Here is a 19,752-nt window from a genome sequence, read left to right as displayed (position 1 = left end):
CGGGGGGCGGGGCCGGGCCCGAGGAATGATAGGCGCTTCGCTCCTAGCGAGACTCCCTGCGGCGGGAAGGGCGGGGCGCGGCGGGCCAGGGAGGGGCGTGGCCACCGTGGCCCCGCCCCGGCCCCGCCCCGGCCGACCTGAGCCCGCCCCGCGCGCGGGTTCCTGGAGAGGCGCTGGCGGCGCGACCGGACGAGGACGCGGCGGGTCCCCGAGCCCGGAGTCTCGGCGCCCGGCGCGGTCCAGGCCGCGGGAAGCTCGGTGGCTGGACGGAGGCGCCCGCGGAGCGCCGGTGAGCGAGTGGCCGCCCGGCTGCGCTTTGCGCGCGCGAGCGTCCGTGCCGGGGCGCGGGGACGGGGACAGGGACGGGGACGGCGGGGACGGGGACAGGGACGGGGACGACGGGGACGGGGACAGGCACGGCGGGGACAGTGGGGCCGGGGACGGGGACGGCGGGGACAGCGGGGCCGGGGCCGGGGACGGGGACGGCGGGGACAGTGGGGCCGGGGACGGGGACGGCGGGGACAGCAGGGCCGGGGCCGGGGACGGGGACGGCGGGGACAGCGGGGCCAGGGACGGGGACGGCGGGGACAGCGGGGCCGGGGCCGGGGACGGCGGGCGCGGGGCGGCAGCCGCTCCCGGAGGCGCGCCCGAGGGTCCCGCGCCCACCGCGCGGGGAAGCGGGCCCGGCGGGAGGCCCTGGCGCTGCCCCTGTCCCTGCCCCTGTCCCGAGCGGGCGCGCGCGTGCCCCCCTGTGCGCCCCCGCGCCCGGTGGCCGGGTCCCGGTCCCTGTGCCTGGCCCGGGTCCCCGCGCCCCTGGCCCTGCGCCCGTTGCTGCCGCGCTGCCCGCGGGTCCCGCGCTGGGTACGGGGGCCTCCCCCGACAGCGCTGCCGGGCGCGGGGCTTCCGCCTGGGCCCGCGGCTCAAGGTCAGCTGGGGCCGCCCGGCCCGCGGCCGCCTCCGAGGGACGGGGTCGCCCCGGCCCGCGCCCCTGCACACGACCCCCGACACAGCCCTCGCACGCCGCGCGGCGCCCCTCCCGCACGGTGGATTCCGCGTGGCTCCGGGGCGGCGGAGCACTGGGCCACGGGCCACACAGCCCCTTGCCTGGGGTCAGAGCCTGAGGCCATCCCTGGGGGTGCTGGGGAGGGGTCCTCAGGCCTCTGCCAGGACAGTCGTGTGTGGGGGGAGACAGTCGTGTGTATGTGGGGGGACAGTCGCATGCAGGGACAGTCGTGTGGGGGGAGACAGTCATGTGTATGTGGGGGGACAGTCGCGTGGGGGGGGACAGTCGTGTGCAGGGACAGTCCTGTGGGGGGGAGACAGTCGTGTGTATGTGGGGGGACAGTCGCGTGCAGGGACAGTCGCATGTGCGGGGACAGTCGTGTGTATGTGGGGACAGTCGTGTGCAGGGACAGTCGCGAGTGCACACCCCACTGGTGTGCCCGCTGTGAGTGGCCCTGGCCCGGCCTGCGAGTACGTGCAGAGGAGACACGGCCGCCTGGCTGGGGATAAAAATACGGGCTGGCCTCATCGACCGACGCCGCCCCAGGGAGCCTCTCCAGCAAGGAGGCCCTTCTAGGAAAGCCGCGCCTGGCCGCCAGGCGTCTGTGACTCACCCCGGCTGTCCTCGGGCCTGGCGGGCCACGGGCTCCCTCCGAGAGTCGCCCTGGGCTGCGGGCGGTCGGACGGTGCCCGCAGCCCTCCACCCCCAGGTCCTCTCCCCTGGATGCACGGCCCAGGCTGGAAGGGGCGCCGGGCCCACAGGGGCACGCTCACGTGCTTGCCAAGCGTGTGTGCACAGGCTGCATGTAACAAAATGTGTCTGCGTGTGCTTAGGTGAGAATGAATGTGTACGTGGGTGCAAGCATGTGGTGCATGTGAGTGTGTATGGAGTGAGCACACTGTGGTTGCCTGTGTTGTGTGTGAGAGTGTGTGAGTGAATGTTCATGTGCACTGTGGGTGTGTGTATCGTGTGTGCGTGAATGTACGTGAGTGCATGTGTGTGCATGTGTGAGGGTACGTGTGCATACCTCTTAAGGGTACCGTGTCTGTACATGTGCGTGAGAGTGAATGTATGTGAGTGCATGTTTATATGTGTGAGTGTGTACATGAGTGCATGTATGCTTAAATGTGTGTGTTGTGTACACATGTGAGTGAGAACATATGTGGGTGAATGTGTGTGAGAATGTATAAGTGAAATGTGGGTGAATGTGTGAGAATGCGTGTGAGCAGGAGTGAAGCGTGCATGTGTGTGCGTGTGCATGCATGTTCTCAGAATGGCTTCCAGCAGCCCCCAGCAGGGCTGCGTGGTTGAGCCACGGCTGTTGCTGACTGCAGGGGCCGGGCTGTGAGAGTCCCAGGCGGGAGCAGGCCTGCTGGGGGGTGCCCGAGGGCGCCCAGGCCGGGACTGGCGGCCGACGGCTGGTTCCTCCTGGCCCGGCACTGCCTTCCCGGTCCTGGGGTAGGTGGTGGCCACTGCGTGGCATTCATGCCTGACTGGCGTGTGATGGGAAGTTGCTGAGAGAACTTTTTCACTTTAGGTGCTTGTTTGGTTGGGGGTCACCCTCACGCAGGGTTGCTCCTGGTGGTGCTGGAGACGGGACCCGGGTGGCCACGTGCGAGGCTATAACACAGCTCCGCCCCAACTTGTATCTGATATTTAAACAGATGGTTAGAAAACTGACCGACTGTCTAAAAATAATTTTCTCCTTTTCGTTTCTATTTTTCCAGTAACTTAAAAAGTCACCTTAAGGGGGCTGGAGCGATAGCACAGCAGGGAGGGCGTTTGCCTTGCATGCGGCTGGACCCAGGTTCTATTCCCAGCATCCCATATGGTCCCCCGAGCACCACCAGGAGTCATTCCTGAGTACAGAGCCAGGAGTTACCCCTGAGCATCACCGGGTGTGACCCAAAAAGCAGAAAAAAAGAAAAGTCACCTTAAATGTTGTCTTACAGGTGTTTCTTTGCCACTCATGGGTGTGAGCAAGTTAGATGTTCTGTACCGGAAACTTCTCCTCACAAAGCTTTTTATCAGAGGATGGGGAAGGCCGGAGGATCTCAAAAGGTGAGTGTTTTCCAAGAACTGTAGAAATAAGTACCAGGAGGTTGACTCCATGGCTTGGAGGCTGGCCTCACATTCTGGGGAAAGGGCAACTCAGAGAAGGGATCACCAACTATATTGTAGTCGAAGGCCATGAGGGAGAAGGGAGTTGCGGGCTGAATGAGGGCTAGAGACTGAGCACAGTGGCCACTCAACACCTTTATTGCAAACCACAACAGCTAATTAGAGAGAGAGAACAGAAGGGAATGCCCTGCCACAGTGGCAGGGTGGGGTGGGGGGGATGGGATTGGGGAGGGTGGGAGGGATGCTGGGTTTACTGGTGGTGGAGAATGGGCACTGGTGAAGGGATGGGGTCCCGAACTTTGTATGAGGGAAGTATAAGCACAAAAGTGTATAAATCTGTAACTGTACCCTCACGGTGATTCTCTAATTAAAAATAAATAAATTAAAAAAATATATTTAGAAAAAAAAAAACATAGGCAGAACTCTCCAGGAATTTGACCTCAGAGGTATTGTCAATAATTTTACTCCACGGTCAAAAACAACAAAACAAAATAAACAAATGAACTATGGACTGCATCATCTTTAGCTTTTTTTCACTTTATAACTTGTGACCATTTACAAATCAATTTGATATTTGGAAGGAATGTGTGAACTCCATTGGGCATAACGTCTGAATGTGTGGTCTCATTTAAATCCCATTTTATCCTCAAGCATTTGTCTCTTTGATCTTTGCTCTCTAAGAAGTTGCTTTAATTTTCTTGCTTAATACTGTTTGCTTAAGTTTCTATTATGTTTGCCATTAGCATTGTTTTCTCTATATTTCTGCTTGTCTGTTATCTTTCCTGACCTTATGTTTTAATTCCTTCCATGACGTTTGAAATACACTCACTTCTATAAAAACGGTTGGATTTATGCAATTAATCTTAGAGTGTCTGTATGCCTCTCTATTTTTGTTCACAATGATATAAGAATGGAATTAAAGACAATTGTTTTTTTTTTTAAAAAAAAAGGTGAGTGTTTTTCCTGAACGCTTGCTCCGAATTTTGTATTTAAAATTTTTTGTGTGTGATAAAAATCCTTACTAAAGGATTTTTCACGAATCACGAAATCCCTTTGTCGAATTTCTCGAGCGGGCTCAATAACCTCTCCATTCGTCCTAGCCCTGAGATTTCAGAAGCCTCTCTCTACTCGGCCTTCCCAGTGATGCCGCATTGGAGGCTCCTTCAGGGTCAGGGGAATGAGACCCAGCTGGTTACGGCTTTGGCATATGGATACACCATGGGAAGCTTGCGAGGCTGTCCCATGTGGGCAGGAAACTCTCAATAGCTCGCCAGTTTCTCCCAGAGGGAGAAGGATTTTTACTAAAGCTAAAATCATTATTAAGCCATTTTAGGTGAAATTATTTCCTATTCTCTTTTAAGTTCTTTCTCCTGAGTGTCACTCCTGTGACCACCAGTGCCTGTTGCGGAGTAGTGTGGGTGTTTGGAAGGGGGCCGGGCAGGGCAGAGGTGGGCTCACCGTCCAGCCTGCTCTCGGGAAGCGCATTGGCTTCATTCTTCTTCCTTCTTCATTCTTCTTCCTTCTTCTTTCTTCTTCTTTCTTCATTCTTCTTTCTTCATTCTTCTTTCTTCATTCATTCTTCTTCATCATCCTCCTCCTCTTCCTCCTCCCCCTCCTCCTCCCCCTCCTCCCCCTTCCCCCCCTTCTTCTTCTTCTTAGGTACCGTGATTTGCAATATTGATAACACAGAGTTTCATGCCAAAAACTCCCAATTTTTTCTTGTTTGGTGAGGGGCCACACCTGGCAGTGCTCAGGGATCACGCGTGGTGGTGCTCGGTACCGTATGTGGATTGAACCCAAGGGGGGCCACGTGCAAGACAGATGCTGTCCCCACTGTTCTGTCTCCCAGCCGCACGTCCGGTTTTTCCCTCGTGGGTAACACTCCGCGGGGTCCGGCACTGCCTTGTACGCTGCCGGTGCACCGGGAGCCCGGCACCGCCCCAGGCCCCCGACGCCCTCGGCGGGTGAGGGAGTCTGTCTTCTCGAACCACGTTTCCTGGGCCACGTGAATGTGCCAATGGGCCGTGGTCTCGGGAGACTGCGGCAGGCAGTACCGGACCTTCGTGCCTTTCATCAGAGCTGAGAGGGCCTTCGAGCTGCCCGTCCACTCTGGGTCACCTGGCGGCCCCTCCCGCCCCGCCCTGCAGTGGCGGCCACTGAGCGGCACACGCAGCGGGGGGTCTTCCATTCCCTAAACACTGTTATTTCTCTTACGAGATTTTTTTTTTTTTTAATTTTGGCCACGCCTGGTGGTGCTCAGGGCTTACTCCTGGGTCCCAGGGTCGCTCCTGGTGGGGCTCAGGGGCCTTCTGTGGTGCCGGGGGTGGAGCCTGCACGGCCCCGGGCCAGCCCAGGGCGCTCGCACACCCGGCTCTCCCCCAGCTCTCGCCTTGACGGGCTTTTTGGTTTTTGTTTGTTTGTTCCCGAAAGTGGAAAAATGGCTAGAATTAAACTTGAGCATAGTGAGTGCCACTTGCTAGTTTTTAATCATGTCAGCGTATGGGCATGGTCAATATTTTCGAGCCGTGTGTTGGTTATCTCCCTTCTTTTTATCTCTCCCCCCACAGGCTCTTTGAATTCAGAAAGAAGATTGGAAATCGGGAAAGCGGCAAAAACCTGGTTTCCAGAGACTACCCAGTGTATATCGATAAGGTATCAGTGAAGGCAGGCAGTGTAGACGTCCTGCCGCAGGCCCACACAGGGTGTGAGTGGGCAGAGAGACACGAGGGTCCTGTCGCTCGTCCCTGTAGCGCTGTGCCAGGCCCGCCGGGACCCCCCTGAGCCTTCACACCATCTCCCTGGTCCTTGGTAATGTTTGTGTTTGTTTGGGGGCCGCAGCCAGTGCTGCTCAGGGCTGACTCCTGGCTCTGTGCTCAAGGATCACTACTGGCAGGGCTCCGGGGACCAAATGGGGTGCTAGGAATCGAACCCGGGCCTGCCTCCTGTAAGGCAAGTGCCCTGCATGCCGTACTGTCACGCCGGCCCTCACTAGTACTTTTGAGATGCTGTTTGTGTCCTCGCTGGGTGCTTATCATGGTTCTATCCACGTGCATTCGGAAGTGTATGTTTAGTACTTGGAGGCTCATTTTGTGTCTTCGGGTACCGGGGAGTGACAGTAGGGCTGGGACAGTGTGCCTCCGTGGCAGTTTCCTCACAGGTCCCCCAAACACAGGGGAAAAACATCCAGTATTTCATAAGAATTTGAAATAATACAGGAACACCCCGTGCGTGAGAAGTTACCCGCAAGATGTCTTGAATAACATCAAGAAAACGTCATCTGGGCTGGAGCAATAGCACAGCGGGTAGGGCGTTTGCCTTGCACACGGCCAACCCGGGTTCAATTCCCAGCATCCCATATGGTCCCCTGAGCACCTCCAGGAGTGGTTCCTGAGTGCAGAGCCAGGAGTAACCCCTGCGCATCGCCGGGTGTGACCCAAAAAGCCAAAAAGAAAAAAAAAAGAAAACGTCACGGGATCCAGCTGAGCCCTGAGAACGGAAGGGAGAAATGACCACAGTGGGGAGGAGAAGGAAGTACGTGTGGAGCGAGTTGTCTGTGCTTGCAAGCGTCCCCTTCTGCGGGGTGTCTGGGCCGATGGCGCGGAGGGGAAGGTTCCGCCCGGCCTGTCTGTCCCCAGCACATTCCCTCTGTGTCCTTCCACGATGCCCAGCCGGAGAGACAGTGAGGGGCCTGCGACTCGAGCCTGCACACGGCCAGCCTGGCCCGTCCCCGGCCCTGACTAGCCCCACCAGGAGTGAGCCCTGCACCCCCTCAGACCCCGACAGTTCAGATTTCCGCCCTTCAGGAGTCCCCAGAAGCGGGTGGTGTCCAGAGGCACTGTGGAAGACTCCGCATTGTCAAGGGTTTTGCTCCAGGACAAGATTCCGCTGAAAATCCCTGTCTTCCCTGCATCGCCGCCTCCTGTAGTCTGTCTCTGCGTTCAGGGAGCTCGTGCCCGGCCACAGAAAGGCCTGGCGATGACAGACTTCAGGACGTCCCTGTAGACCCCCCTTCCCTCTCCCCGCCCTGTGTAGAGGCCCAGGGGCCAGGCCCAGTACCACGTGGCCCACAGACAAGTGAAAGGGAGAGGCGGGAGGGGCCTCTGGGCAAGAGTATGCTGGAGGCCTGCCTGGTGGTGGCACAGGTTCGCATGCTTGGGCCCAGGGCCCCAGCCCCGTCACAGGCCTCTCCCAGGAAAGACTGGCGGGAGAAATTCCTCGGCAGTGGGGACATGCGAGTGCCCGGAGGCTCGGCCCCTGCAGGGATAGGCCACAGTGCAGCCCCAGGTGCTGTCGGCACCAGCTGCATGGTCGTGCTTCCCAGCACTGTGGTCTGGGTGCCGGGCTGGAGGGCGCCCAGGGAGGGCTGTGAGCACTGTGGGCTGAGTTTCGGGGAGGGCGCCCAGGACACGTGCACACAGCGGAGACGGAGCCAGCGGCTGGGCGTCTCTTTCAGGTTGAGGAGCGCTCAGACTGCCGGATCCTGGACGGGCACTTCGTCTCGCCCATGGCCCACTACGTGCCCGACATCCTGCCCGCGGAGTCCGTGATCGCCAGGTGAGACGCGTGTGTCCGAGTTGGAGGCTCTGCCTTTCCCGACCCGGTGCAGGGACAGGGACCGGGGCCCAGAGTGAGGGCAGACGTGACCCGAGTCTTCCAGAAAGGCCTCTGTCCCAGGGGAGGGGGAGAGGGGAAGAGGGGCAGGGGCGGGGTGCGGCTGGGAGCAGAGCACGGAGCTCGGCCAGGGCCTGGAGCCGGTGTTCCCGGAAAGGCTTTGGGTGGCAGTCACACACAGGTGCCGGTTTTGGGGCAGCCCCCTCCAGGGCAGCACACGGGCTCTGCGGGGGCCGGGCTGCTGAGACCCCTCGAGCCGGGGTGAGGGAGCAGGCCCGGGCAGGACACGCCAGGCCCGCGTGCAGAAGAGGGTCTGCTGGCGGGGAGAGGCTCGTCCCGAACTGGTGTGCGGGATCTGTGTGAGGAGACAGTCTGTAGGCGGAGGCAGGAGAGGGCCTGATGGCGAGGGCTCGCGGGCGGGGGCCCCACCAAGGAGTCGGGACACTCCCGCACCCCGAGCCCTGAGAGACGAGACGGTGGGGCCCAGAGTCCAGCAGGCAGACGGAGCCGGGCCTGCAAGGGGCCACTCTCGGTGGGCACCGTCCAGCAGGCCCGAGAGCACCCGCGTGAGGAGGGAGGCGCAGCCCTGGGGCCGTGGGGCGAGGAGAAGGGAGGAGCCGCCCGAGGGGAGAGCGTGTCCGGGGATCTGACTCCCAGGGGTGTCACCGGGACGGGGCCGAGGCCGCCCTGAAGCGTTCCTAATCGTTGCACAACACGGGCAGTGCCCGAGGTCCCGGGGTGGGGTCCATCCTCCCGGCGGGCGGCTAACTGGGCAGGGCAGTGCGCGAGGGCGCAGGCCAGCAGAGCTCAGGGGTCTGGGGCGGAGCCGTGGGACAGTGGGACCCCACCCAGGCTCAGCCCCGGCACCACCCACTGCGGCCCCCAGACAGAAAAGCACCAACAGGGGCTGGAGCGATAGCACAGAGGGTAGGGCGTTTGCCTTGCACGAGGCCGACCCGGGTTCGATCCCCGGCATCCCATATGGTCCCCCAAGCACTGCCAGGGGTAATTCCTGAGTGCAAAAGCCAGGAGTGACCCCTGAGCATCGCCGGGTGTGACCCAAAAAGCAAAAAAAAGAAAAGCACAAATAGCTTCATTCCCGGTTTGGAGTTTCTGTCACGTGCCGGTGTTGCCTCTTACAGGGGAAGACGAGTCTGAGGAGGGGCCGGGGAAAGGGGCTGCCCAGAGCACGGCCCGCAGGAGTAGTGAGGCGGCGGGAGCCGGAGTCCCTGGCTTCCGGGCCCCGACGTTCCAGCTGGGCGCCAGGGAGAGGCCCAGAGGCCCAGAGCACAGCCCTGGGTGGCTGGGAGACCCCCGAGCACTGCAGGGTGTGCCCCCAAAACCTAAAATGCCGCTGGTCCTGACACAGGTCACATGCCACTTTCATTGCTTTTAATTCATGATCTGTGTTGAATTACAAGTAGGTTTTTCCATGATTTTCTACTTCATGCTCTATCTAATTTTGTTTACTTGAAAGGAACAAGATACTTTACTTTTTTCTCTGCATTGTTGGTTACAAACCATTTGCTGCTTCTGGTAAGTGGTTTTTCTTCTTAAGGGTTTGTTTGCAATAAAAGTGATAACACAGATAGCTGCCTCTTGTGTGCATGAAAAGCCTTTCAGGGAGCACTCCAGTGCTTCAGTGGAAGTGCGATTACCCGCCCGCCAGGTGTGGTCAGCAGCGCTGCACGGCCTGGGCTCTGGCGGGAAGGCAGGCAGTGTCCTGAGGGCAGGATCAGGACTTTGGAATGAGGCTGTGTGGGCTGAACCCTGGCCCCTCCCCTTAACTGACATAATTTAATCTCTGGACCCAACTTCATAAAGCAGGAATAACGACCTTCTCCCCTGGGGTGGCTCAGAGGCGCTGTTGGGGCCGGGACACTGCTCCATGGCAGGTGCTAACCTAGTCTGGGCGGGCCTGGGTCTGCCTCCGCACTGCAGACAGACAGACAGACAGATAGGGCCTGGGTCTGCCTCCCCACTGCAGACAGACAGACAGACAGATAGGACCTGGGTCTGCCTCCACACTGCAGACAGACAGACAGACAGGGCCTGGGTCGGCCTCCACACTGCAGACAGACAGACAGACAGATAGGGCCTGGGTCTGCCTCCGCACTGCAAACAGACAGACAGACAGACAGGGCCTGGGTCGGCCTCCACACTGCAGACAGACAGACAGACAGATAGGGCCTGGGTCGGCCTCCACACTGCAAACAGACAGACAGACAGATAGGGCCTGGGTCTGCCTCCGCACTGCAAACAGACAGACAGACATATAGGGCCTGGGTCTGCCTCCGCACTGCAAACAGACAGACAGACAGATAGGGCCTGGGTCTGCCTCCCCACTGCAGACAGACAGACAGACAGACAGGGCCTGGGTCTGCCTCCGCACTGCAGACAGACAGACAGACAGACCGTCCCGCAGTGTCCCGATTCTCCGGGCCCCGGCCCTGGCCCTGCCTGCATGGCGGAGGCGGCCGTGGCGCCTCCTCGGCCCGCGCTGCACCCTGGTGCCGTCTCTTCTCCCACCTGTCAGCAGTGGTCGGCGGTCACTCCCCGCCCTGCCCCCCGCAGCCTGGGCAGTGTTGAGTGACCTTATGTCGAACATGCATAAAACCATGTTCATATTAACAATAAAATTTAGTTCCCCTGAAGTTTGTGACCGAGCCCGCGCGGCCGCCCAGCTGGCTGTGGCCCAGCGAAAGGACCAGAAGTTAGGCAAGAGTCGTGCCTATTTGCTGGTAAATATTTGTCACTCTGGGGGCCAGAGAGGCAGTGCCACAGGCGGGGCCCTGGCCTTGTGCACGGCCGCCCCCGCCTCCTCCCAGAGGCCCCTGAGCTGTGGCCCTCGAGACCCGCAGTGCCCCGCCCTCTCCCGGCCCCTGGCCTCGGGGTCTCTGCCCCTCTCGGCCTCCACCGCGTGCTGCCAGCCTCGAGAAACGGGATGCCGTGGGGGTGTGGGTGAAGGGGGCGGGGTTGGGGGCCCGAAGCTGCTGGGGCTCTGGCCGGCGGGAGACGGGGAGCGGGGCAGAGGGCAGCGGCACCTTCCAGCGGGTATTCGGCTCTTGGCAGCAGGGGTGTGCCCTGGCCCTGCCAGCCCCAGGCTCCGGGCTCCTCACGTCCGCTCTCCCCGGGCAGGGAGACAGCAGGATGCAGCGGGCGCGGCGGAAGGGCCCACAGTGACGGGCACTCGGGCAGGGGCGCTCCCCAGGGAGCACCACGGCAGGGCAGGCTCTCTCCGGGGAGCACCACGGCAGTGCACGCTCTCTCTGGGGAGCACCGCGGCAGGGCACGCTCTCTCCAGGAGCACCACGGCAGGGCAGGCTCTCTGGGGAGCACCACAGCAGGGCACGCTCTCTCCGGGGAGCACCACGGCAGGGCACGCTCTCCAGGGAGGACTCATGGCAGGGCACAATCTTCCTCGGGGGCAGAGTAATCTGTTCCCTCCATGTGGTTCTGAACACATGTGCAGGGCATGGAGCGTTCTGAGGGCTGGAGAGAGTACAGGCCGTGGGCTCTTGCCTGGGCCCCAGCTGGCCTCAGTTCGGCCCCTGGCACCTGAGCACTGCCAGGGGCCACCCCGGAGTATCGCCTCCCCGATGAAAAGATGGAGCCACTGTAAATTCCATTCAGAGGAGAGCCCGGTGCGCAGTTTGTCTTTTTCTTTATGTCAAGGAAAGAGATACCGGGCCGGAGCGACAGTACGGTGGGGAGGGTGTTTGCCTTAAACGACCAACAGGGGTTCAGTCCCTGGCCCCCCACGTGATCCCCCAAGCCCTGCCAGGAGTGACCCCTGAGCATCACCGGAAGAGCAGAACAGAAGCCGTTCGTGCGTGCTCAGGCCACCCGCTGTGGAGGGAGCTAGCGCGAGTCGCCTGCGGGGCGGGTTCTTGCCTCTGTCTTTCTGCTGGGTGCTCAGGGTCTGCTCCTGGCTCTGCACAGCCAGCAGTGCTCGGAGTGGGGCGTCGGGTTCGGCCCAGGGCCGTCCGCACCCACTGTCCGGCTGTTGGGCTTCATTCCAGGGGGTGCTGAGTGCTCGCTGCAGTGCCGAGTGTGGACGCGGGAGTGGTGGGGGAGGGGCAGGCAGCCTGGAGCCCGGTGCCGCCACACGGGTGCAGGGGGCGGGCGTGGCGGCTCTGCGGCCAGGCGTCACGTGAAGGGCCGAAGCAAGTCCCTGATACCTAGCCCCACGCACCACTCGTCTGGGGGCTGGGTCCCCGAGCACTGCAGCAGGGCAGCTGGGCAGAGCCCCAGCACAGAAGACCAAATCGTTCAGATAAGGAATGACTCCCTTGTTCTGTCAGTGACGCTGACCTCACGCTGACAGCGGGAGGGCCTGTCACGCTGTCGCCGGCTGGCCATCCGGGGAAGCTTGCCCCGCTCTGACCCCAGCCTCGCCCTGTCACGCACCCCAAGTCCAGGGACTTAGGAAGGGGGGCTGTGTGAGACCCACATCCAGGAGGGCCAGGAGGTCTCTGAGACAGCCGTGGCTCCCGATGGCGCCACCATAAAGGAATGTTTCGGGGCCAGAGGCCCCAAGGGCTGAGCCGGCCGCACTTGCAAGAGGCACCTCCGGGAGGGAACCCGCGCGTCCCGGGGTGGCCCCAGAAACAGTCGGGAAGGGTTTGATATTCAGTCGTCCCGTCGCGGTACTGAGCTCGGGAAGGTGATGGCGACTGTGTGTCAACCACCTTTCGTAGTACGTGGGGGGGGCGTCTCCCGAGGGGACCCACAGTGCTGCGGCCCCTGCGTGCACCTGCCCTGGGCCCGGCCCTGGGCAGTGGGGCGGGCAGAGCGTTCACGCGTGTGCTTTGTCTGGAACAGGTTCCAGTTCATCGTGCCCAAGGAGTGGACCAGCCAGCACCGGCCCGTGTGCATCCACCTGGCGGGCACAGGAGACCACGTACGGACCCGCGGCGGGGAGGGGCGGGCGCGCGGGAGCCCCGCTGACGCTCCCTCCCTCTGCAGCACTACTGGCGACGGCGGACCCTGATGGCGCGGCCCATGATCCGGGAAGCCGGGATGGCGTCGCTGCTGCTCGAGAACCCCTACTATATCCTGGGCCGGCCCGGGCGCCCGCGGGTCTGTCGGGCCAGCGCCTGCTCTGCGGGGAGCCGCGTGTGGGAACTGCCTTCTCGCCGCCCTCCGCGGGCTAGAGCAGTCTGTCTCGCGGGGGCCCCCCCGTGCCAGGGCTCCCTCCCTCTGCCGTGCCGACTCCGCCCCGGGACGGGCTCGGTGGGGCACACCCCATGTGCTCAGGGCTCGTTCTGGTGGGGCCTAGGGGTCTCTGGGGTGCCGGGGATGGGCCCCTGTCTGCCATGTGCAGGGCAGACCCCCTAGAGCAGTTCTTAACTGAACCTTGAAGGTGCTGTGAGGCTGTCCCGGGAGAAGAGGCGAGACGCAGGTGTGAGGACCAGCCGGTGTGCTGGGCGGAGAGAGGCCGGGGCGGGGCCTGTCTGCACAGGACAGGCCGGGGCGTTGAGCCTTGGCGCTGGGCTACTGGGAACGGTGCCTCAGACCCACCAGGGCTGTGTTGGGGCGGCGCGTGTAATCCCTGTACGACTTTCTCTTTGACCCGCGCTCTCACACGGCTGCAGGAAGCCCAGGGACCAGATGTGAGTAAACGGAACCGCCCTGCTGCGTTCTCGGCCGCATTTTCACCAGGGAGAGTTGGTAGCAGGGCCAGAGCCATGACACAGCGGGGAGGGTGCTTGCCTCGCATGCACCTGGCCCGGGTTCGATCCCCCGTCATCCCTTACGGTCTCCCGAGCCCAGAAATGGTCCCTGAGCAGAGCCCCGAGCCGCTGTCATTGGCGTGACACAAAAACAAAAGCAAAAAAGGGTCTTTGACTTGAATACCCGGGGGGGGGGGTTGGGGTGTTCCGAAGCTGTGGGTGCGGACAGAAGCTTTATCCAGCTCCTTGCTTGGCGGTGCTCAGCAGAGCAGGGGTGAGTGGGTGCGGGAGCCCGTCTCCTGCCGTGCTCAGTGCCCACCCCTGCGTGCTCAGTGCCGCCCCTGCCTGCCCCTGCCCTGCTGGGCCGATCCCGCCCCCCACTTGCAGAGCTCTCACATCCTAAGGAGCAGGGGCAAGTGGGGGAGGGAGCTGGTCGGGGCTGGTCTCCAGCAGCTTGGGCTAGAGGCACCCCCGCAGGGGTGCTGACCCGTCTCTCCCGCGTGAGGCAGAAGGTCCAGCCTGAGGAACGTGTCGGACCTGTTCGTGATGGGCGGCGCCCTGATCCTGGAGTCGGCGGCCCTGCTGCACTGGCTGGAGAGGGAGGGCTACGGGCCACTGGGCATGACCGGCATCTCCATGGGCGGACACGTGAGCCTCCTGCGCGACTCCAGAACATGCCCCCGACGGCCCAGCAACAGACGGTCTCCGCAGTCAGATGGCAGAGGCCCTTAGGGGCTCCACAGTCAGATGGCAGAGGCAGAGGCCCTTAGAGGCTCCACAGTCAGATGGCAGAGGCCCTTAGGGGCTCCACAGTCAGCTGGCAGAGGCCCTTAGAGGCTCCACGGTCAGATGGCAGAAGCCCTTAGAGGCTCCACAGTTGGATGGCAGGGGCAGAAGCCCTTAGAGGCTCCATAGTCAGGTGGCAGAAGCCCTTCAGGCTCCACAGTCTGATGGCAGAGGCAGAGCCTCAGCGGCTGCAGGTAACAACTTCTGGAACTTAGAGCCAGGGTTCTGCTGTGTCCCCGAGCTCGGTGCCCACCCCTGTGTGAGTAGAGCCCCACCTACCATGAGCAGCAGCTGCCCCGCCCCCTCCTCAGCCCAGCCTGGCCGCCTCCTGCCTCTGCCCCTCCGAGACCCCAGCGTTCTTGCCCGCCCCCACGGCCAGGCCACTCATTCAGGCCGGCTGCTGCCCGCAGGGACCCCAGCACTGACCGCCGCTCTCCCCAGCAGATGGCGTCCTTGGCCGTGTCCAACTGGCCGAAGCCCGTGCCGCTAGTGCCCTGCCTGTCCTGGTCCACGGCGTCGGCCGTCTTCACCACGGTGAGGCCCTGCGCGGGCGGAGAGGGGACAGCGCCCGGTGTCCTCTCGAGAGGTCACAGCCAGCCTGGGGCAGAGCCCAGGGATGCTGGCACCCCGCCCGGCCTACCCCCTGCAGCGCAGCGAGGTGGAGAGTGCACGGCCCCTCGGCCAGGCTGAGGAGTGGCCAGAGCCCCCTCACAGCACACGCCCATCTGTCCGGGCCCAGAGAGGAAGCAAGTGAGGGACAGCACGCCGGTGGCCCTGGAAGCCGGGGAGGGCGGGGGAAGGAAGGAGGGACGGAGAGAAGGAAGGACAGAGAGGGAAGAAAGGAAGGATGGAGGGAGAGAGGGAGGGAAGGAAGGACGGAGGGAGGGGGAGGGGCAGACGCTTGGCGCTGCTGGGCAGGGTGGGCAGCAGTGGCCCGACTCCTGTCCTTTCGGGCGAGTCCATTCCATTCTTGCTCTTGAGTCACGGCAGGGTGTGCAGGGCTTGGGCGGCCCTGCCGGGTTCCGGGCCCCGTGCCAAGGAAGCGCCTCCCCCGCCCTGCTGTTGTGAGGGTCAGGGCAGCTCCCTGGCCGGCACGTGACAGCTCCGTCTGTCCAGGGTGTCCTCAGCAAGGCCGTGAACTGGCGGGAGCTGGAGAAGCAGTACTACACGCAGGCCGTGTACGAGGAGGAGATCGCCCAGCTGCTGGAGTACTGCGGGGTGAGCCCGGGCCCGCCTGCTGCCTCCTCTGCTCTGGGCTCTGGAGTCTCCGCTGGCCGGGCAGAGCTGGGGGGGAAGGCGTCTCCTGCCCTCAGCCCCGTGGGCCGTGCTGTCGTGGGCTGGGTCGGGTTCTAGGATTGGAGCACGTGGGGGTCCCACACTCAGGACTCGGGGACACTCCTGGTGGGCTCGGGGGGCCCTGGGGGACTGCGGCATCAAACTGGAGGCCAGCTTTCTCCCTGCTGTGTGTCGCGTTGGCCCACTTGTGGCCCTGGGCATTCCGAACACTCCGAGTCTCTGGTACATAGAAGGTGCTAGAAGGCCTGTGTCTGCGTCCTGTCAGTTGTGCTAGATTTCTCCCAGCCAGCATTCTTTTGATGCTTCTGTGTTTAACGTTTTACGTGTTTGCTTGCTTGCTTGCACACTCTCTAGCCTTGCGTCTTGGTACATGTCTCTGGAAGAATACGTGGTTTTGGTTTGCGGCCACACGCAGCCGTGCCCAGTGTGTCGCTCCTTACTCTGCACCCGGGGGTCTCTCCCAGTGCTCGGGACCACGTGGGATGCTGAGGCTCGAACCAGGGTCAGTCGAGGGCTAGGCAAGCGCCCTGCCTACCACGCTACCACTCCGGCCCCACGTTTTTGAAATTTGGGGGCAGCATTTTTGCCTTGACAGTTTCAGGCTGTTTGGCTCTGCCGTGAGGGTCTGCGTCACTGCCGGCCGTAACTGGGAGCGCCGAGGTCACGGCTCTCGGGGATTCCTGGGCCCCGCCACAGGGCGAGACCAAGACAGTGGGCGCGTCGCTGGCGGCCAGGCGCGGGCCGGTCTCAGTCCGGTGAAGTGCTGGCCTCTTCCCGCCTGGCGCCTGAGCCCGTGTGCGGGCCGGGGATGCTCGAGGCCACAGGTGTTTGCTCTGGCCGAAACCGCCAGGCGGTCGGCGGGGCCCGTGCAGAACGGCCCTCCTCTCTCGCCAGGCCGACTCGTTCAGAGTGGGGCGCGTGAAGCCCACCCCTGACGGCACAGGCAGGTCCCTGGACCCGGATCTGGCTCCTCGGACTCTGCGTCTGGACGTGTCGGACCCAAAGCCTGCCGAGCGCCCCGTCACAGCCGCCCCCGAGGGCATCCTGCGGCAGGAGGGCACCAGGAACGAGCCGCTCGCCCAGACCCTCCCAACCAAGCCCCGGCCGGAGCCCCTCCCGCCCCGCAGCGAAGAGCGGAGGCCGCGCCGCGTCCAGAAGGAGCCTCTGACCTTCATGAAGGGCGTCATGGACGAGTGCACACACGTGGCCAACTTCTCAGGTACCAGCTCTGCAGGGGCAGGTCCGGCCTGGTCCCCACGGCCCACACGTGGGGGTCCCACACCCAGGGCGTCCACCCACCCGCACGGCTGCTCCAGCAGAAGCAAAGTAACTCCCCAAACCAAACCAGAGTAGGATCGCTGCTGCTGAGGAAGGTTCTCTGTTGTTGTCGTCTGTGGGCGCTCGCTCCCAAGGTGCTCGGGACCGTAGGGGGTGCCGGGGAGGCAGGCTCTGCCCACGGTGCTGTCTCTCGGCCCCAGAGAGGAATCCTCCCAAGGGCTGTTTCCTCAGCCGGCAGGCAGGGGGCGTGCTTATCACCTGGCCTGTCCCCGGCTGATCCTGCCACACACTCGGCAGCCAGTGTGTCGCCCTTGGGCCAGGAGACTCATCACTTAAGAGCAGGGTGGCTCACAGGGTGGCTCACGGGGCGGAGAGAGGTGCCCGGGTCTCCGCCCACCCACGCTGGTGTGTTCAGGCACCCCCAGGCGGTGAGAGCGAGGGGGTGCTGCCCTGCAGGTCTCAGTGCCCCTTTCCTTCCCGTGCCCAGTGCCCGTGGACCCCAGCCTCATCATAGCGGTCCAGGCCAAAGAGGACGCGTACATCCCGCGGACGGGCGTGCGGAGCCTGCAGGAGATCTGGCCGGGCTGCGAGGTCCGCTACCTGGAGGGCGGCCACATCAGCGCCTACCTCTTCAAGCAGGGGCTCTTCAGGCAAGGCACGGGCGCGGGCGCGAGGGCTGAGCCCAAGGACGCAGTCAGGCGCATGCACTGTCCCCGCCGTGTCTGCTGAACATGGGGACACTCTGAATACTGTGTGTTTTACGTGTGTGCGCGTGTGTGTGTTGTATGAATTCTAAGACCTGGGCCATTGCCCAGAGCAAGATGGTGCTTCTGCAGTCCCATAGTCAACAGTTCCCGGGGGTCCCCGGGTGGGACGTGCCTCTCAGAGGACCTGAGCCCCCTCTCTGTTGTCCCTGCAGAAGGGCCATCTACGACGCCTTTGACCGCTTCCTGCAGAAGTATGCCAAGTGACGCCACACCGAGGCCCCGAGCTCATGCTACGTGGCGCCCCGTCGCCAACCCTGAGTCCAGGGACCGTGTTCTGGAACAGTCCGCTGTGGCCTCAGCGCATTGGAGCAGCGATCAGCCAGTACTTGGATGAAATATGTGTGTTACTGTTCGTGGGAATCACGTACGTTCCCAGGATCGATATTTTCTCAGTATCCAATCTGCCGTCACTGTTTCTGAAAACTTTACATTTTAAATTATGAGTGATTTGCTAACTTAAAGTAAATTTATTCATAGAAACCCTGTTGGCTTCTAACAGGACTAAGGAAGGAGGCAGTTGGTCACACATCAGCACCTATTATAGGTCCTTAGATTTCTGTTGGGGCAACAGTGGAAGCAGATTTATCTCGTTTTTTGATTCTAGGGTAAATTTAAACTGTTGTTGTTGTTCTGTTGTTGTTTCTTTGCTTTCTTAATTCCCGCCTTTTGTGAGGGAAGCGAGGGCCTACCCTGCAGTGCTCAGGGCTCACTCCTGGCCGTCCTGGGGGGCCAAAAGTGGTGCCAGGGATCAGTTGTGTTTTTATTTTTACTTTATTGTTTCTTTTAACATTTTTTGAAATGAAATATTATTTTCATATCCAATTTTCTGCCACGAAAATACAATGTGAAATCAGTGTTAACTTTAAACTCCAAAAATCCTGATAGCTTTCTAAGTAGGTGTTTTTTCAGTAAGACAAAAAATTAAAATGAGTGTGGGAATGCAGATTAGATTTTTAAGACTTGACTGTACTTTACAACTTTACCAATTGTTAGTCAGAAAAAACTGCCAGACCATTTCCCCCACTTACAACTGTCAGTTCTAAAAACCAGAACAGGCAGTGGTGGCATCGCAGGTAGGGCGTTTGCCTTGCACGCGGCTCACCCAGGCTCGATCCCCGGAACCCGTATGGCCCTTCCAGCATCACAGGAGCGACCCCGAGTGCAGAGCCAGGAGGAAGCCCTGAGCACCGCCGGGTGTGGTCCCCAGGAAAAGCATCAGAGCTGGGGACAGTACGTTGTGCCCTGGGCGAGACGCTGTGTCCCCGTGTCAGTCTGGGCCGAGGCCGGGCCTCCTCCGGGCCTGCGCTGTCCTGAAATGTCTGTTTGACAGAGAAAGTTCAGGAAGTTTAGAGCTTGACGTGTAACATGGAGGCCCACGTGTCTGGGCTGGAGCTCTCGAGGTTCTCGCACTGAGGGTCAAGTGTTTTCCTTCCTGGCCAGTAGAGCCTAGTCCGGTGGTGTGGAGAGGCAAGAGTGCCGCTGCCCGGCGTCGTCTCCCCGCCTGGCGGGGTGTCCCCTGGCGATGGGCCCGGCAGCCGCTTCCCAGCAGGCCGGTGCCCAGGGTGTGGTGTGCGGCCGTGCGGGCGGGCCAGCCCGTGGGAAGGCCAGGGTGGGATTCACCATCCGGGTCCCCGATCCCCGACACCCCGGTGGCCCCCAGCCCCTAAGAGTGACCCCTGAGCCAGGAGTAAGCCCCGAGCACTCCCGGGGTATGCGCCCCGCCCCCGCCAAAATGTCACTGACCCCCAGAGTGGGGGGAGACTCCTGGAGCGCGCCCCTCGGGGTGCAGGTGCCAAATGCCTTTCCTTGCCCTCCTGCTTCCCCCAGAGGCGGCGTCAGCGGCGCGTTTGTGTGCACGTGTGCTTGTGTGCACATTCATGTGCGTGTGTGCGTGTTCGTGTGTGTACGCGTGTGTGCGTGCATGTGGGCACTGGTGTGCGTGCTGCGCGGTGGTGGCGTGGGGCCAGCCGTGGCTGAGGGCTCCCACTCCCCTCGGACCCGTGGCCCCTCTGGGTCAGGCTCGCAGAGCAGCTGGCATTGCTCTCGAGTCATTCCCGAGCGTCTTACGAATGTGGCCTTCCCACGCGGTGCTTTCCCGGAGCAGGTGGATGCTGGCACTGTCACTGAAGTTTTCTAAATTGTTTCTGGATGTTTTCTATGTCACAATAAAAGCCTTTAAACACTCACGTGCTGTGCTCGAGGTCTTTTCTGAAGA

At 61.9% G+C, this 19,752-nt stretch overlaps 1 protein-coding gene across 1 annotated transcript; it reads left to right on the top strand.

Annotated features, from left to right (window-relative positions):
- Window positions 1-51: 51 nt before the first annotated feature.
- On the top strand, window positions 52-19,723 carry ABHD18 (abhydrolase domain containing 18). Its single transcript, XM_055144578.1, has 13 exons — window positions 52-289; window positions 2,956-3,064; window positions 5,692-5,776; window positions 7,578-7,678; window positions 12,560-12,638; window positions 12,704-12,789; window positions 13,324-13,350; window positions 13,920-14,058; window positions 14,641-14,730; window positions 15,313-15,414; window positions 16,387-16,711; window positions 17,258-17,420; window positions 17,690-19,723. Exons 2-13 carry the CDS (start codon window positions 2,973-2,975, stop codon window positions 17,739-17,741), a joined length of 1,341 nt encoding a protein of 446 aa, XP_055000553.1. The 5' UTR covers window positions 52-289; window positions 2,956-2,972; the 3' UTR covers window positions 17,742-19,723.
- The last annotated feature ends 29 nt before the right edge of the window (window positions 19,724-19,752 follow it).

Source organism: Sorex araneus, chromosome 7 (genome assembly GCF_027595985.1).
Source record: "Sorex araneus isolate mSorAra2 chromosome 7, mSorAra2.pri, whole genome shotgun sequence".
Classification (NCBI taxonomy): domain Eukaryota; kingdom Metazoa; phylum Chordata; class Mammalia; order Eulipotyphla; family Soricidae; genus Sorex; species Sorex araneus.
This window is presented reverse-complemented; position numbering and strand designations above follow the sequence as displayed.

Bases quoted from the DNA above. Each gene is read 5' to 3' on its own strand.
- ABHD18 (XM_055144578.1), top strand. From the start codon at position 2,973: ATGGGTGTGAGCAAGTTAGATGTTCTGTACCGGAAACTTCTCCTCACA. The intron at 14,731-15,312 runs GTGAGGCCCTGC...CCGTCTGTCCAG, and splicing joins CGTCGGCCGTCTTCACCACG to GGTGTCCTCAGCAAGGCCGT. The intron at 16,712-17,257 runs GTACCAGCTCTG...TCCCGTGCCCAG, and splicing joins ACACGTGGCCAACTTCTCAG to TGCCCGTGGACCCCAGCCTC.